Here is an 18,288-nt window from a genome sequence, read left to right as displayed (position 1 = left end):
GACTGTCATCCTCTGGCGTGGTTTTTAGAAATTGCTTCTGAAATAGTCAAAGACTGGTCTAATAAATACACAATTAATTCTGAAAGACGGTTTGCTACACTGCCCTCAGAATCTATAAAGACGTGGACAGAAAGTTACCACTAGGCAAAACTTTCGAAGCAAGTGCTAACGAAGATTAATACTGAGCTAATTTAGTCATACAGAATTCCAGCTTGGTCGGATTTGGATTGTAAAAATTATGAAAGCCGTGGGAGACCTTTGACGAATACAGAGCAACATTTTAGCGAGAGGGAAGTAATAATGCCTTGAGAAAAAGCAACTTTGTTACACGGCACATATAATTGCCCAAAGTTTCTCAAAGATTGTAGTTGCAAGCATTTCGTTGTATTGGGAATTCGGCTTAAGCATGTTCAACCACCTTCAGCTATTCCGATTGGCATAAAACGAAAAAGAGGACGACTAGCCAAAGCTAAGAAAGCATAAATTCCGCTGTAAATTAATACAGAAGACATATTCTTTTTAAGATTTTAAAAATTTTTAATATTAGTTTTAAAAGGACTTACTTTTACGTTTGTTTTTAATAAAGGATTGTTTGTAAGTTTTCTCTTTTAATCTTTGGTTGAATAAACGCCCAAGAAAATCATTTTTTTTGGTAGTGGTTAATTAATTTAGAGACATAAAAAGCTCGGCATTAGTAAAAAATCTCATAATAATACAGGGTCAAACTTTAGAAGTTTGTTTACTATGTTTGGGTAACTAATTGTTAACCTAGAATAATTTATTTTACTCGATATGTTAAATATTTGCATGACATTTTAAATTAAAATGTGGTCAATAGTTTGGTGTTCATTAACTATTTTTTGGGTTAACAATGATTTGTTTGGAGTCATTTACTTTAATAGGATGGTAAGATGTAAAAACTTTGGTTATAATTCCACATTAAAATGCAGTTTTAATTTTGGTAATCATTTACTATTTTTGGCTGTTACATTTTACTATATCTGGTGGTAAGTTAAACATAAGCCAAAATAATTCCTGGGTTTTTTCTTTTTTTTAATCCACAGTAACCATTTTCTCATCTTTTATAATAGTTTTTAGAATCGCAATAAGTACGTTTCGCTTAACGCACTCAAAATTTTTATCGCTCTTTCAATGGAATACATGTAGAATTAAATGTTACTATTAATGCAAAAGATTTATTACAAACTACATGATTTCAAAAAGCCGCGGACGATTATATCGGGAGCGTTGAATCCATCATTTGCAATATCTCGGCTTATGACAATTCAATTTTAAAATTAATAAGTAAGGGCAAGCACAAGACACCACATTAACACATTCCAACTACGCTCTGGTAAAGTTGAGAAGGAAGTCAATGTATCAGTTAAGTCTATAATAATTTATCACGACATTCTACTGAAATTTACTAGACTGGAAGTGAGTTGGTTGAAGACTTTACATTGAAACTCTTGTGTTATGGAAAATATTTCCTACTACTGTATAAATTACTTCAAGGGAAATTGCCTAAATTTTATCGCCTACAGCTACGGCATTGTTTACTGACTCCAATAGTTGCTTCTGCAGAATAACCCATTGACGCCTAGCGTTACCGTATAGATACGAATGTAGACTCCAATAAATCCTTTCGCTGCAGCCTTAGTTTACACCATATTAACGAGATGGAGTTCGTTTTCTGTTTGAAATAGTTTAAACAAGCAAATATAACAAAACCATATAGTATAGACGGCGTCAAGCAGCTACGAGCTTTGTTTACCTGATAGTTTTTGTTGTTAAAATAAATTCCATGGAACCAAATTTTCTGTGAGTATACACCTTTTTATTTTGAAAATGTTGGTTCTTAGCTTATAAACAAATATTCAAAATATAACGGCCGCCATGTGTTACCATTTGATAACGCTAGACGCATAGACCACCTCTTTTTTTTAATAAAAGAACTTTTTGCTTCAGAAGAGGCTAAGCTCCAAAAGAAGCCGTAGAAATTGCTTACAGCAAGGATATTGACCAGATATGTACTAAACCACCGGATACCGGCGTCCTAACCTTATTAAGATTTAGGGGATGAAGTTGGAGGTGGTTGTGTGAACAACGTTTAAAGTGCTCAATTTCCAGCACCGGCTAAAAATTAAACTTTCGGAGAACAGCAGAATGGAAGAAATGATTGTAAATGAGGAAGCAAAGATACTCGGCGCCTCATCACAAAAAGAACTACCAATAAACAGAACCGTCGTACTTTCTCATGAACAATGGCTGGAACTTTTTATAGATGATGATGTTTCATATATGCTTATTGAGAAAACATTGAATTCATTGTTTAAAAATTGTCCTTATCCAAACTTCCATAGACGAAATGATATGACTTAGTGGGTGCAGTGATCTAATGGGATAGTATTATTGGGGCAGTGAATGTAGCATGTAAAATCAAATTGTTATTGTATGTTGTTGGCACCCATAATTTCAATATGGGAGGTGATGAATGAAGTCTGACGCAACTGCAATTTAGGCGAGACATTTCAATTTTTATCTTCAAAGGTTTCTGGTCAAGTGTTAGCATCTACATCAGCTTCCTTAAAGAGTTTCCAATGATCTCGGGTTTGACATAAAAGACCACTTTATTGTTAGAATTCCTAATAATAAGCGGCGTCGGTGTGCTGGGGAATGTTTGTCGCCAGACAAAACAATGTGTAAAAAGTGTCAAGTAAGCCTCTGTATAGACTGTTTCTCTATTTTTCTTACAAATAAGATTTGACTATTCACTTAACTGAATTTATTTCAAATTAGTTGCCTAAAATCAATAAACGAGATTCAATAATTATTAATAATGTATTTTTATTAAGCTACCAAAAAATAAGTCGTCAAAGCGCTTAGCATTAGCATATGGTAACATCCTGTATGTCGAAAAGTTAGGAATAAGAACAACAAAAAATCGGAATATACATTTTCTTATGTATGTACAAAGTACAAAAAACTAACTATCACAAAGAAGAAAACAGGCGTTAATAGTATAAGAGACATTTTATGACTGATGTTAAACACAAGTTGAATTCTAAAGTATTGCATAATGTGTGTGTGGTGTAGCATACTTTTGCAAACTTTGCAAGTTACCTATGGTACTTTTCAAATTGAAGTGGAATGGCACTTTTTAAATAGACGAATCAATGGTTAGTAGAAGAAAATGAAAGTTATATAATTTTTCAAATATGAAATAAATACTCACCATATACTCCTTTAAATTGTAGAATTGAGCACTCCATTTGCACAAACATAAATCAAATAGTGTTAGAAATGGTGCAATAAGAGGATAGTTTTGTCTTGCAACGTTAGACAGTAATATCAACAAGGCTGATACATGACCTAATCGTATATAAGTAGTTGTCATTTCGAGATTTGTATTTTTATAGTGATAATCCAGTAAATTGAGCAAAGTGGGCTGCAAAATACTACAAAAATTAAATCAAATAAATTTAATTTATCAATTAGAAAAACAAGCAAGAATTCTATTAACAGCAATATAAAAAAATCTTGCCTGAAATAGTCCAATGTTAATCCATAATAAACTAACAAATTCCAAAAATGCATGCACTCTGTTTGAAGTTTCAATCCATTAACATTCAAAGAAAATGTATCATTTGAAAGATACAAAATTATAGAATCAAAAATTCTGTACCTACAAAATATTTGAAAACCATTTACGATTATTGTTCTAATTGATGGTGATAAATATTTTCATGTTCTAAATAAAATCACTTACTTCGTTATAAATTTAGTTGCTATATTTTTACTTCTAGATGACAATACCCTTAATAATTTAATTGCCTGAAGTAATGGCAAACCATATGGTGATGAGGAAGTACCTAAATACATTCATATACAAGTAATTAAAATGATGCATTTATTTTTGAAATTATACCTTTTCCAAAAACTTTAGGGATAAAATGTTTTACTATATTGTCGATGAGGCCTTCACAGTCCATGATCTTCTGCAATATAAATTCTGAATCTCTACTGAGTCTTATTAAAATATCCATACAATAAACTAATGATTCCAGTGGGGGTTGAACTGTATTTATAATATACCTTAAAATATGTTTCACAGTAAATTATATTGTAAGAAATATATAAGTTTAGAGAAAATAAAAAGTAATAATTATAATATAGATACCAGTTGTGTGTTGAAACAAAACATTTTTGAAAGATACAATATTTGGCAAAAATGGAATGACAAATATCTAAAGCAGAGTGAATAACATAGACTGATATTAATACTTAATGTTTGATTATTGGTAACATAGTTACACAGATATACAATCATGATCAGTGGCATAACATGGACTAATATAGACTTGGCAAAATCGCAACAGCGAGGCCTCTTTTCTTTCGTTCCCAAGATCTACCTAATAAATTTATCTTAGCAAATATGTATTGATATGACTTTCCTACTCATGATGTGATAAAATACAAATGAGTGGTCTTAAACAGTTTTTAATAATTTTTAACTTCTTTCTGTTGAAGCTGTACTCTCAGGCATAGTTAACCTAATTCTAATAGCAATGTAAACATTAGGATAGATATGTTCCAGTTCATTTGTAATTATGTATTGAATCATCTGACTGGCGTCTTTAATGGAGTTTGGTGGATAAGGCACAAAAAGTTCGATATTTTGCAAAGGTTTTAAATTATTTTTGCTGTACAAAATTATTTCAATATTCAGTGAGTGTTGTAAATCTTGTGTTAATTTCTGGTATTACGGCGTCAACCAAGGTAATAAAAAAAATCAATTCTGAATCTAAATTCAGCACAATGGACTTCATAATTAAACATTTTCTTTTTATGTAAAGCATTTTCTCTTTTAATATCATTGGAATCACAAAACTGCTATTTTTTATGAATTCGTAGGCTTTTGCAGTACATTCATTAAAGCCGTTTCTCTAAATTCGTGGATCTATTTACAAAATTTTCAATAGTGATTTTGTAGGTATCACGAGGCCTCTTTAAGCGCGAGGCAGTAGACCAGAGCCCACTTCTCTCACGCGTAGCTACGCCACTGGTCATGATAAAAAGTTAAAAAATGGAAGTAATTGTTATAAAGCAAAATAGAAGAGTTAAGGTTTTTTCATCCCCTCAGATAAGATGAGTTTTTGATAGCCCTCACCCTGACCATTACATGGCAGTACTCATCGTAAGAAGTTGAAGTAAGAACAGACATGATGAACTTCAACTTTAGCAATGCAAGAACAGATAGGAAAAGATGCCATAATCCTAATCTATGTTCTCACCTCTATTTTAATAAGTTCCTGTTATCCCTATTGAGAAATATGACAATTTCCCAAATAAGTCTAGTGTAAAAGCCACAAAATATAATATTTTGTGTAATAATTTGTTTACTTTTGGTTACTAACCATTAAAAATGGTAGAGAGACAAAATTTACTTATCAAATTAAAAAAGATGTGGATTAGAGACAAAATGATTTTCATTTTTAATTACCTTATTCTAGTTAGTATATCTGTCCTTGCCAAACATTTAACTATGTCCTTTTCTGCTAGTTGTTGGTCATTAACGGTGTTATCATCTTCCATCTCATTATCAATAGCCAAAACAGGCTGAATAAGTCCCAAGCCAAAGCCTAAGAGACTGTCCAAGCAAGTTTCATCTACTTGGGAGTAAATTAGATTTCTCATAGCTCTGATACTAGCATTTAAAATTGATGGTGTATTATCATCTAGACAAAAACGAATTACAAAAAAAATCTGTTCTATGGGCACATCTATAATTTCATCATAAACACCTGTGGAATTCAAAGATAAAATGTTAGCTATCGTATTTAGGGCTAATACTTTTTGTTGGATAATACTTGATCTAGAAAAATAAGAAAATTGACATTCAAATAGAAATCATATCAGTTTAGGACTTTTTGGAAACTATAAAGCAGGTTCAGGTAGATCACCTAATAGCTGATTACAAATCCTAACCCACAACGAGATTTAGATCACAGTTTCTAAACGTCGTTTATGTTTAAAGGAAAATGCTTAAAATTTACACATTTCTTAGTTATCTCGTAATACGAAAAAGATATCGATATACAGTTTTTCGCTACTCTGTTGCTAATTTGGTCTACTTTTATATTCCTTAATTAAAACTGCATGTTTCCATTCAACATTTATCAAGGATAGTTTGATTTAAAAAAAATAGCGCCCTCTAGCGTATACGTTACTCATTAGGTTGTTTCAAAATTATAACTCTTACAATGGTAGAAAGAAGCTCTCTTCAAAAAGACTAAGTTTGCATAGATAGGTTAAGTAGAACTGGACTTACAAGCGTTTTTTCATGATAAAGCTCCCGTTTCCCCCTCCCCCCCCTCTTATTTGAAGAGATAGACTGAAACTTGTAAAATCAAATATGCGCTGAATATCTTGAAGAATACGATAATCATAGTTTGAATGCATCTTAATTAATTAAATTAAGTAAATTAGTTATTTTATAATTTTCGGTATTTAATTACGCCCTCTAGCGGTGGACCTACAACTCTATAAATAATTTCCAGGTTTTTCTCGAGGTCACTTTTGTTATAATTTTTTTTTCCCGAAGCTGTACTATAAACGGTTCCCAAGATATGGTCGAGAGCCATTCTTATTGGGACACCCGGTACAATACTAATAAGCTATTTTTATGCTGAAATCCCGAAAATTATAAAAACGCAAACCTCAGTAACCTATCAATGACACTGTTTATGAGTATTAATAGAAGGTAGCCATTTAAGAGGAATAAATAATTTTTGAAGTTCAAAAAACCATAGACAAATGAAACAACCCATCAGTTGATAGTATTTACCCACTGCCAGGGTAGAAAGGATTCTATCATATGACCACGACCAGATTTGCTTGAACAGATTCTTAATAACAATGAATGTGATCCAGGATAATTTTCTACATTTAGATTATGATTGGGTTAACCTGATTATAGAGTTGTGGAAAATTTTCCAAGCAACTAAATTAATATGGTATTGTAAAATTAAACTCTAGTTCATTAGAGACTGCAAGTAAATGAAATTGGAGCTTTTTACAACTATGGAATGGATATGATGCCCTTTTACCTCTTCAAACAAACAAACAAAAATACACAAAAAAAATCAAAATTAAATACTTATCAAAGCATAGAAATCGTGGTTTATAAATTTTTAATCATGTATAAAGCTGAAAAGATAAAATGTAATAATTCTATAATAATTGTTATGCATATATAATATCTCAGTGATTAATTAAATACAATATCGGAGCATATTTTATTTATTAAATTGATCAATGAATTTTTAAAATGAAAACAAAAGTATATTCTAAAATAACGCATATTTCTCTTTAAAAAAATTAATCTTTTTTTATTAATGATTTTATGAAAAAGTTGAATTACTACAAAAGTGTATTTAAAATCGAAACAAATGACCAAACTTTATATGTAAGAATTTGTGGGGGGAAAAATCAAACATAATATGATTATGATCATATTTTTTCTGCAAACATTTTTCTAACTGTGAAAGCACCAATATTCTATGATGTTGATGTCCTAACTTTCTAGGTCACTCTCAGAATTGGAAAGCGACTTAAATCAGAATCGCTGCTACAACTAGGTGAAAAATCTGCATCCGTGTTTTCGTTTAACAGATCATGATCATAATTAGAATTTAAAAACATGACATTGTCATCACTTAACAAATGAAGATTTTGTGAAACCAATACTAGTTTCACAGTGCGTTCATCTGTCAATCTATTTCTCTTTTTTGTTTTAATGTTGTTAAATGCCTTCCAGTTGCGTTCACATGAAGCGGCAGTTGGGGTAATATTCAAAATTCTGACTGCAACCCTAGATAATTCTCTTGTACTGCAATAACCTTTCCACCAAGTTGTTGGAGATATTTTACAGGCAGCTTTCCAAATAATGTCTTTACTCCAGAGCTTTTGTTTTGCTTTGTATTCTGCTATATCTGTCATTACTGTAACTTCATTGATACCAGGAGTGTTTTTAGCAACTTCAATTATGGCTTCAATAGCTGGCATTAAATCATCTTTTGACAAATTTTGTCCACAATATCGTGGATCCAAAAGATTTGCAGCTAAGTGCACTGGCTGAAAACAGAAATTGTCTCTGTCAGTTAAAAATGATTTAACGAACTTGTCTTCTTGTTTGGTCAGGGGTGAAAAAGGCAATTGCTCATTTATTTTGGCATCGATTTTTTTAAATATAACTGTAACTTCAATGTTTGATTTTCAATGTGGTGATTCTTAAACAATTTGACAATTGCCTTGCATTTTGACAATATTGTTCAAATTGAATTCAAACTTATTATATCTTTTGCCAAAAGGTTTAATCCATGAGCAAGGCAACCAAATATAATCAAGTGAGGATATTGTTCCTGTAACTTATGCCAAGCTAATTTCATGTTGCTTGCATTGTCAGATACAAGAGCTATTACTTTGGAATGCCCTACTCTTTCGATCTCTGTTCTCAAAATTTCTGCTATGTATTCTCCAGTATGACGAGAAGATTTTGTATTCACTGTTTTTAAGAATATTGGCTGAGGTGTTGCAAACATTATGTTCATCAAAGGATTTCCTTGTATGTCAGTCCATCCATCCGTGAGCAGTGTCAATGATTCCGCTTCAGCAATTTTTTGAATGGATGGATTTTTTGATGGACGAATATGTTTGTAGTGTTCCACCCAATATTTATTTTCAGTAATTGAAAGTGGGGTTCCACTTGCAAATATAGCACGTGCCAATGTCTCGTCTGCTTTTTCTTTGTCTTCTGTTGACATTTTGTCAACAAATCTTGATAAGATATTCTTTGAATTTGAATAGCTGCTTGAAGTTGCTTCTGAGTTGCTTCACTGAGATCCATTGGCAGACTAACCTTACTTTCTTCAGTTTCATGCACCTGCAATGACAGAAAAATAACGTAATTTAACTTTTATTTAAAACAAAACTAGCAGACATACCAGACCTTTGCTCAGGCCCGCCAACATAGAAAGCAAAATCTAAAAGAGAAAATTACAGCCATGTACCCGAGATATTCCTAAGTTGGTAAAGTCTCATGTTTAAAATTAAATGCATGACAAAAAGATCAAATTTACATGCTGTAGTGCATGGTTTACTTCTACATCTAGCTCAGAGAAACTCGAAGAGCAAGGTTTTGTTTTTCATTCTTTATTTGAATGAGTTTTGGTTTCAATTTTTCTTAAGTATTGATGAAAAGAAATAAAAACTTGTTTAGTGAAAACTTATTCTTCAACTTCATAATATTCTTTACATTAATTAAAATAAACTTTTTCACAAACACTACATGTATGCAATAATTTAAATAAGTTTGGGTTTTACTAGTTTTGTTTTTGATTTAAAAACATATATAGTATACCTGATAAATATATATTTATTTTTTTTTCACATCATCAGTTTTCTTAAATTTATTTTCTTATTTAAATATATTTATGCCCATTTCTTTCAATTCAACACTTGTAAAAATGTTTTGTATAGATTTCTTATTCTCATAGAATATATTGTAATCTATGTTATATTTATAAAGGATATCCTTTTAAGGAAAAGTACTTAAAAACAATATAGAAGGTGCATTCAATTAAGAATTTAAAACAATTATTATTATTTGATTCAGTAGATATCTATACCTTTTATCAAATTACTGGCAAATAAAAGTGAATAACTCAGCCAAAAATTAAGTTATATACACATAACTATGGTTTAACACTATTATTAAGAATAAATAAAAAAATTGTTTACTTACATGTGATATCTGAAGCACATTTCTTCCACAAGAAGTTTCTCCTGTCTTATGTTGCACAAACTTTTGAAAAATGCATTTTATTCTTTCTGGACATTTTTTACATGCACATAAATGTTTTTTCATCCTTGCGGCATTATTTGCATATCTCTGATCACAATATTTACATTTACCAATCATTTTGTTGCCTTCATGGACTTCATCAAAATGTTCCTACACACTTGTTTTTTTCTGGTTACCTATTTTTCTTCACAGAGAGCAGGATTAATTTTGCTTTAGTTCCACTAAACAATTCTCTTTATAGCAGTGGTGCCATCTTCTGGCTTTTGCCACTACCTAATTACTTTATTTTATCAAATAACAAAAGAAATGGGTGATTCATTTCCAGTGCTTTTTTGTTATGATATGAAATATGGTGACTTAAATTAAACAATGGGACAAATTTTAAGTAAAACAGAATCAAATATTTAATTCATGTGGATTACAAAGTTAGAATTATAACCTATAGTTTGTGTTTAAATGGTACAGAAATTGACAAATAAAAGAAAACTAATAAAAGAATGGAAAGTTCATACATGTGCTATAAAAAAAATTTATAAAAAATTGCTTTTTCGACATTGAAAATTTTCCGGAAAAACAGTCGAAAATTTTCAGGTAAATTTTCCTCCCCACATCACTACCTGATCATAGTTTCCAAAAAGTCCTCTTGTGATACAATTTTAAAAATTATTATATGATTAAAGATATACCAACCTAGAAAGTTGGAAAAGTTCCTGTAAGGTGTAACCAGGTCTACCAGGTTCGTCTCCATGATGGTACAAAGCTCTATTCTTTTCAGTAATTTCTGATTGTGAATAAGGTAATATCCAGCCTTCAAAATCAAACCTTCAAAAGAAAATTATTTATAAGTACATTAAAGCTAAAACTGATATTTCTACTTATATCTTGAGGTACATTAGATAAAGTAACTAATTTAAACCCGAATTTAAAATGAAATCACTATACTTTTTGGTATCTAAATTTATAGCACCTTTTTAAAATCAACATAACTTTCTAGTATGCTGTTGATAATTACACTGATAAAACCACAACTACCTTACCAGGAGAAAGGTAGGTGTGGACAAAGCAGAAACCTCATAAGGGAGCACCAGGCGTTTGTAATCCACAGCGTTTTCGTCAGGAGCATAGTAATTCCCTAACAATTTCCCTTCCGCTCAGTTCAACAGCCCACTTTTCACTAACAAGGTTACTGTACTATACAAATAAATTGCAAGACCAATTATAACATATGCAATCCCAGCCTATTAGACAGGAACCAATCATAATTCCCACGCCCTGCAGGTTATACAAAACAAGTGCCTCTAAATGAATTAAATATTCATGCTATCCCACTGTCAAAGACTTCATAACAAAAATTTCAATAAACTTCTACAATCATTGTTTGCCAAAATATCTTTGTGAAAAACTCAAACCTGCAAATCGCGCAGGAGATATCCACGACAGTGAGTGCAGGCTTCTGTGTGGCCACTAATCACATAGTTTGGTTGTATAATCCAAAAATGAAATGCCCCAATCATTGTAAAAAACGGGTTGGGTAAAAAACGAGTAGTGCGATGGGTATCTAGATATCTTGTCTATGCACATCCCAAAACATGTTTCAGTAACTATTATAGTATTTGTGCAGTAGCAGTTTAAGATGATGTGTGACAAAAAACAGGAGCAGCGTAACAATTTCAAATTTTTCGTTAAATTGAAAAAAAACTACGACTGAGTGCCCTTGCCCAGTTTTGATATATATGAAAAGAAAAATTAGTCTCCAAGTTTTAAAATTTAAAAGTATACAAAAATTATAGATAACTTACCTTGCCTCAAATTTCTCACTTTTTATTTTTGGTATATCAATATTTTTCATCCAAGCTAATTTATTTGTTTCAACAATATCAAAATTTAACCATTTATCAGCTTTTGGCTGAGTTAAAATTTCAAATGTAGTATCAATTTCCTCAATTTTAACACTTTCTGCTGCTTTGTTTTGTTCACTAATTGGAGGATTTCTAGTTGCTATATGTTCCTTTTTTCTCCTGGACCTTAGAAATTGTATAATTGCTGGATCCATCATTGATAATAATTTTTCTCTTTCTTCTATTATTTCTTGTACAGTCATATTCTAAAAATTTGAATATAAAAACTAAATATACATAATAATGTATATTTCAGCTTATAATTATTTTTCAGGTGATGAATTAAAATTAATTTGTGAAATATTTTTTATCAAATTGAAATGTAAAACATGCATGAATACCTTCAAGCGATGTACATTTTCTTGGTGGATTTGTTGACTATCCTCTCCTGTTAGAATGTAACTCTGATTTGGTAAACTTTCGGGTTTATGATTACTGGTGCTAATACCACTAGAAGAAGGTTCACAATGTTCTTTAATGGTAATATTACTTTCAATAATTGGAATACTATCCATTTCCATTGAAACTTCCTCTTTTTTTGTCTTTTTCATTTGTTGGGAAAAGAGACTCCCTTTACCAGTATCAGTTGTTACCTAATGCAAACACAATAATCTTATTCTGAAATAATCTGAGAAATAACCAAAGTATGGTTGGAAAATAAAGATACATATACATATTAATTTCATAAAGTTTGTCAACAAGCCAATCAGGTTTTCAGTTTTCTATTATTATTAGTGCTTTTGATACAATTATCCACAAGTTTATAGTATTTGTTCAGTATTTTAATCTTTAGATCCAATAAATAAATAATAAAAAATATCTTACATTGCGTCTTTTCGCTTTTGGAAATCCACTTGTTTTGTTAAACTTAAAAACACATTGTATATTTTCAGATTTATTTTCCACTATACCTTTTAACTTAATGTTACTTGGAATTGCTTCAAATGTATTTGCAAGCTGTTCTTGGATGTCAATGACTTCAGTAGATTCAGATTCTTTTTCATGTTGTATATTTTCTGAAAAAATGCATCACATAATATGTATTTAGATTAACCTTAAGCAAGTACTACACTAAACGAGATATGTTTATGCAGCCAAAATTAAAAATTACCATTAAACTGACAAATTAGATTAAAAGTCAAACTAAGAGTTCATTAACTTTTCATTTCCATGTTTAATGCCTTAATTTTGTGAAGTTATGAACACAAAATACATTAGATCAGCCTGCATTGGTAGTATTGTTTTGTTTACAACATCCTTGTTCTATGGTTATGGAAATATTATTCAAGTTATTGGGCCACTTTCCGCCGTGGTATTTTATTTTTAAAACTGATATCAAAAAATAGGAAAAGGGAATATCTGAAAGTTAGCAAAGTCATATAGACGATGGAATACTGATAGACAATTGTATAAAATAGTACCCATAGGGGGAAATTCTATTGGTTAATCTTAATCTATAATAATCCTTAATTTACTGCATAAACCAAAAAATTAAGAAGATAGTTTACTTCAATGTTAATTTTAATTTAGTTCAAATTTTGGATACATAAACCAAGCTTCACATATAATGAATTTTGTAATTATCGAGGTATACCTTTAGTTTTGTCGCTAACAACGGTCGCTGCTGGTATTATTTTATTTTGAGCCTTATTCTTTTCAAATTCTTTTTGTAATCTTAACAAATCCTCCTCGGTTTCTCCTGGTTTAGGTCTGGAATACATTTTAAGGCGTAGAAAAAATACAAATTTGAAATCTTAGGTTATGTTTGAAGTTTATTTACTTTACATATAACCATAGATCTATTCATGCAAAAAAGATTCAATCTATGATATATATCACACACTGGAAAGCGATGTTCCTTGTAACTAGTTAATATAATTTGAATAGACAAGTGCTACTGTTAAACTAAGGTGAAAATTAAAATAATATATTGTTAAAGCGCCGTAAATTTGAATAATATAACAATTTGTATATTTACAGAAATAACATAAAAGGAGGGGAAATATTAATCTTCTTTTTTCAACATGAAAAATCAACCAACACAGTAGCATCTTATAAGACCATGCCAGTAGCAATGAGAACTGAATGATGAAAGGAAGTTGTAGTGGACTATTGGAAGAAGAAAAGTGGTTATTTATTGACGAAAATATTGCAATGTTAAGATTATTTAAATTAATTAGACCAAGAAGATTAAAGTGTAACTATCAAAGAAGACTGTACTTTCCAAATTGTACAAAATTAAATATTACAAGAGAACATTATTTGGCAAGTAAAAACACAGCTTATTCACATTATAGTACATTCACCTATAAACAAATAGATGATATTACATTTGAAAAGGTGTGTGAGGAAACATTAGAAGATCTAACAGATTTTTTTGAAGAATTGGTAGAATCAAATGAAAAATTTCAATCAGCTGATGTATCTTTTAGCAGTGGGATACTGACAATAAATTTAGGACAATATGGTACTTATGTAATAAACAGACAGTCACCAAACAAACAAATCTGGTTGAGTTCACCAAAATCCGGCCCTAAACGATATGATTTTGTACCTGAAGGAAAATATTGGTTATATAAACATGATATGAAAACTCTACATGAACTCTTACAAAATGAATTTTCAACTATATTAGGAGAAAAAGTAGATATGTCTAATTGCTGTTATTATAAAAGTAATTAATGTATTGTAAATCAAAATAATTGATATTTTTGACATATGTTAAAGTCTTCTTCTTCTTATAAAGTTACTATACAAATGTGAAATATACCGAACTTATTAATGACTATTACTATCTTATTTTTTAATTTAGATACATAAAGTGCATTTCTTGAAATGTATTTTTCCTAATACATGAGCAGTAAATGTAAATTTGTGACAAAAAATAAATGGTGGATGAAGACTAAATAGTCGAGGCAATATATTGAAAAACAAATTATTTGTCAAGTAAATAAAAAATTGAATTGAATCTGTGACCGTTGAAACCATTTTGAATTGATTACAAAAAATATAATTACAAGAAAATAGGTTTCTGCTGAATACACACGAAATACGACGACATATCAAAATGTTTTCTTCACCTGCTGTACAAATATATTTATCAGAAAGTAAGTAGTCATTTTTGAACATTTTATATAATTTTTTGGTATGTTGTATTAAAAGTTTACTGTATAAATGTGCATTACCATTATATTAACTTTTCTATATTTTATAATATCTTATAAATGTGATTACTGCAGATGCAGAAAATAACATTCAGAGGAAGCCCGTCCCCCATCAACTAACTAGAAAACCTTTTATTGACCGATCCGTGAATGGAAAATCTTCAGCAGACAAAATAATGAAATCAAATAATACCATGAATAAAGATGTATTTAAACAGAAAGTATCACCTAAAGCTTCCCTGTCTCAAGTTTCTCCAAAAGAAGATTTGAATGGAGAAGACTTTATGTTTTCTGGTAAAGATGTGGATGGTGAGTAGTATTGAAATATTATAGGTAATTAAAAAACTATTTGGAAGTATACACAGATCATCAGAAATTTATTAGAAATAGTATTTTGTACTATTTCCTACAGAAAGAGTTATCACCTTGTAATGGTTTTTATTTATATGGTAACTAGTTACTTGGACTTAACCCTTCAGACAAAATATGATTTTTTTGCATTATCAGGAACATGCGTCTCAAAGACGGATATGGGATTTTTTTGTGAATATTTTAAGGCATTTGGCATTCATTTACCCCATCTTACTTTTTTGTTAATTAGCACATCAGACAGTTCATAGGTAAATCAATAACAGAAACTTATTAATTATAAAATTATCTATTCTCTAAATAGATTGTGTAACATAATTTCTGGTTTTCAGTAAAACATAAGAGAGTATATGTAGTATAGAGTAGTATGTAGTATAGTACATAGAGTATAATAAAAAAATGATAAATATACGAAACGTCTCTAGCTCACATAGCGGCCAGGTGCAATAATCACCCTAGCGCCCTATAGTACTTAAGCGTGTTGAGCACTGTTGAAATGGAATATATACAACTAGCACTTCAAGTTACCATAAACTGTTTCTTATTCTTTTGCAATAAGGCTTCCTTCGCAAAATTATGGTTTATGGTATTGTAGAAGAAGCAGCACACACATACAGTCCTTTTAGAAATGCCGCACGCACGACGTTTGAATAAGGCAATGTAAACTCTATTTATTACTCCTGAAAAGTCGAGTTCTCAACGATAATAGGCGTGTTTGCAAAAAAATCAAAACCAATGCCAGTAAGCACCTTTCGGTAGCGATAGGATACTCACTATAAAATTTCCGGGGCGCGGGGCGCCTCTGAGATCGCAGTACACCCCCTGCACCATAAGTAGTGACGCCTCTGCCAAATATCACAAAGAAATATCTAATAAAAGGATATGTTAAAACAATAATTAACATAGGTAATTACTATCATCCAAATATAATGAAATAAGTAAAAAAAAGCTAAATATGACAAAGAAGTAATTAAAATAAAGAGGTAACATGAGCAAATACTATCAGTTAAATACAAGAAAATCTGCTTAGGGTCTGGTGAAAGGCAACGACTATCTCTGGTTAAGAGTAGGGTTAGACTGAGGCATTTATGAAACTCCTACACATTTACTCACTCCTTAGCGAGATCTAGTACCAAATCTGTAAACTATATCCGTCTAGCATGTTCTGTTTGAAAGATTAAACTATCTAGTGATTTTACATTGATAATCTTATGCTCGTACCATATCAATAGTTTTATTTAATTGTAAAAACCTTAAACTCTTAGGATTATTTTTTTTCATATTTATATGCTTTTGATATATGATCTACATTGTTCTGTTCACTTTAATTTAATTTTAGCATAGTTTTCTAGATTTTTTGTAAGTATATATTTTGTTTTTTTACATAAACAATCTCATAAAAATTAAGCTCTACCCATTTTGAAAGAGGACTAAAAATGAATTTTAGTGCGTTGTCAATATGTTTCATAAACTGGTTTGATAACAATGTTAATAAGTAATGAAGATTCAATTATTATTTTTGATTATATACACTAAAAATTAATTATTTGTATAGAGACTAAAAGTTTTCCTTTTTTCAGATTTGTATGATGATGTATGGCCACCATTACATCTTGGAAAAGAAGGAATCATAAAGATTTTGCGAGATTATTCATTTCCAAAAAACTCACCTCCTCCCTCTGTCAATTCTGATTTTGATTATTTAGAAATGGAACCAGTCATAGATTCTGATTTTCTTGAATTGGTACCAAATAATATGTTTACTATAGATGTGCCAATGTTGTTGGATGAGAGTTTTGAAGTAGAATTGCCTCAAATGCAGAGTTTTGAGGACTTTGATACATCTTATTGAATAGTTTCAGAAATGTTAGTTTTGCTTTGTGACTGAAAAACTGTTTTGAGTTTTAATTTTCTATGAGACATAAAAATTGGTTTGGTAATATATCTTTTTGTAGAGTTAACATTTTAAAAATTTTTCGATTACCCATTTTAATCAGAATAATCCTATACTTAGAAAAAAATTATTTGTTTTTGATTGTAATTCTATAAAAAAATGTACACAAAAGTTGAAACATTGAATATCATTATTTAAAGTACTACAACTCAAGATTGATTTCCTAAAAACGGTACCAAACAGATGGAGTTTTGGGAATTCATAATTCAAAATAAAATTTTTGAAAAGACTATTACTTATAGGTTAACTTCTGGTTTGAGTAGCAATGTTTTATACCAAATTAATCCAGTTAACATAATGTCATTTTTATTTGATGGTTATACCAAATTTTGTTAAGTCTTATGAAAAGTGATTTATATTTAATTAGTATAGTAGCAATATTTCACCAAAATGGCTAATTTAATATATAAGGCATTAAGCTATTGTCAATAAAAAAATTCAAAAACATAATTTTTTATTTGTTTATTAAACTACTATAATAGTTGCTTTCCAATTGTACCGGATGTCCCAATAAGAATGGCTCTCTGCCATATCTCGAGAACCGTTTATAGTACAGCTCCGGGAAAAAAAAATTATAACAAAAGTGACCTCGAGAAAAACCTGGAAATTATTTACAGATTTGTAAGTCCACCGCTAGAGGGCGTAATTAAATACCAAAAATTATAAAATGAATAATTTAAAAATTTTGCCTAATTATGATGCATTTAATCTATGATTATCGTATTCTTCAAGATATTAGCATATATTTGATTTTACAAGTTTTAGTCTATCTCTTCAAATAAGAGGTGGGGGGAAACGGGAGCTACATCATGAAAAAACGCTTGTAAGTGCAGTTCTTAGTCTTTTTTAAGAGAGCTCCTTTCTACCAATGTAAGAGTTATAATTTCAAAACAACCTGATGAGTAACGTATACGCTAGTGGGCGCTATTTTTATTTTTTTAAATCTAGCTATCCTTGAAAAATGTTGAATGGAAACATGCAGTTCTAATTAAGGTATATAAAAGTAGACCAAATTAGCAACAGAATAGCGAAAACTGC

At 30.3% G+C, this 18,288-nt stretch overlaps 3 protein-coding genes across 4 annotated transcripts in view; 2 read left to right on the top strand and 1 right to left on the bottom strand.

The window, feature by feature from the left end:
- Positions 1-13,660, bottom strand: part of LOC130444633 (RNA polymerase II-associated protein 1) — a 28,849-nt gene extending 15,189 nt beyond the window's left edge. Inside the window, exons 1-10 of the mRNA XM_056779878.1 lie at positions 13,358-13,660; positions 12,589-12,779; positions 12,105-12,356; positions 11,665-11,969; positions 10,556-10,687; positions 5,504-5,875; positions 3,929-4,095; positions 3,770-3,872; positions 3,545-3,685; positions 3,236-3,458 (exon numbers count right to left, since the gene is read on the bottom strand). Of these exons, the coding sequence (XP_056635856.1) occupies positions 3,236-3,458; positions 3,545-3,685; positions 3,770-3,872; positions 3,929-4,095; positions 5,504-5,875; positions 10,556-10,687; positions 11,665-11,969; positions 12,105-12,356; positions 12,589-12,779; positions 13,358-13,484 (2,013 nt within the window). The 5' untranslated portion in view covers positions 13,485-13,660. The remainder of the gene's footprint in view (positions 1-3,235; positions 3,459-3,544; positions 3,686-3,769; positions 3,873-3,928; positions 4,096-5,503; positions 5,876-10,555; positions 10,688-11,664; positions 11,970-12,104; positions 12,357-12,588; positions 12,780-13,357) is intronic.
- LOC130444634 (uncharacterized) lies at positions 13,630-17,694 on the top strand. 2 transcript variants are annotated; one of them, XM_056779880.1, is made up of 4 exons: positions 13,630-13,673; positions 13,744-14,870; positions 15,003-15,236; positions 16,877-17,694. In XM_056779880.1, exons 2-4 carry the CDS (start codon positions 14,831-14,833, stop codon positions 17,146-17,148), a joined length of 546 nt encoding a protein of 181 aa, XP_056635858.1. In that variant the 5' UTR covers positions 13,630-13,673; positions 13,744-14,830; the 3' UTR covers positions 17,149-17,694. The 2 variants fall into 2 exon arrangements, with proteins under 2 accessions (XP_056635858.1, XP_056635857.1); XM_056779879.1 differs by having other exon boundaries at positions 13,636-14,870.
- Positions 13,852-14,445, top strand: LOC130444456 (frataxin homolog, mitochondrial). The gene has a single exon (XM_056779579.1). It carries the CDS (start codon positions 13,852-13,854, stop codon positions 14,443-14,445), a length of 594 nt encoding a protein of 197 aa, XP_056635557.1.
- Positions 17,695-18,288: the final 594 nt, after the last annotated feature.

The sequence above is a fragment of the Diorhabda sublineata genome, chromosome 5 (genome assembly GCF_026230105.1).
Source record: "Diorhabda sublineata isolate icDioSubl1.1 chromosome 5, icDioSubl1.1, whole genome shotgun sequence".
Taxonomy (NCBI): domain Eukaryota; kingdom Metazoa; phylum Arthropoda; class Insecta; order Coleoptera; family Chrysomelidae; genus Diorhabda; species Diorhabda sublineata.
The sequence above is the reverse complement of the archived record's forward strand: the minus strand, read 5'-3'. Positions and strand labels throughout refer to the sequence as shown.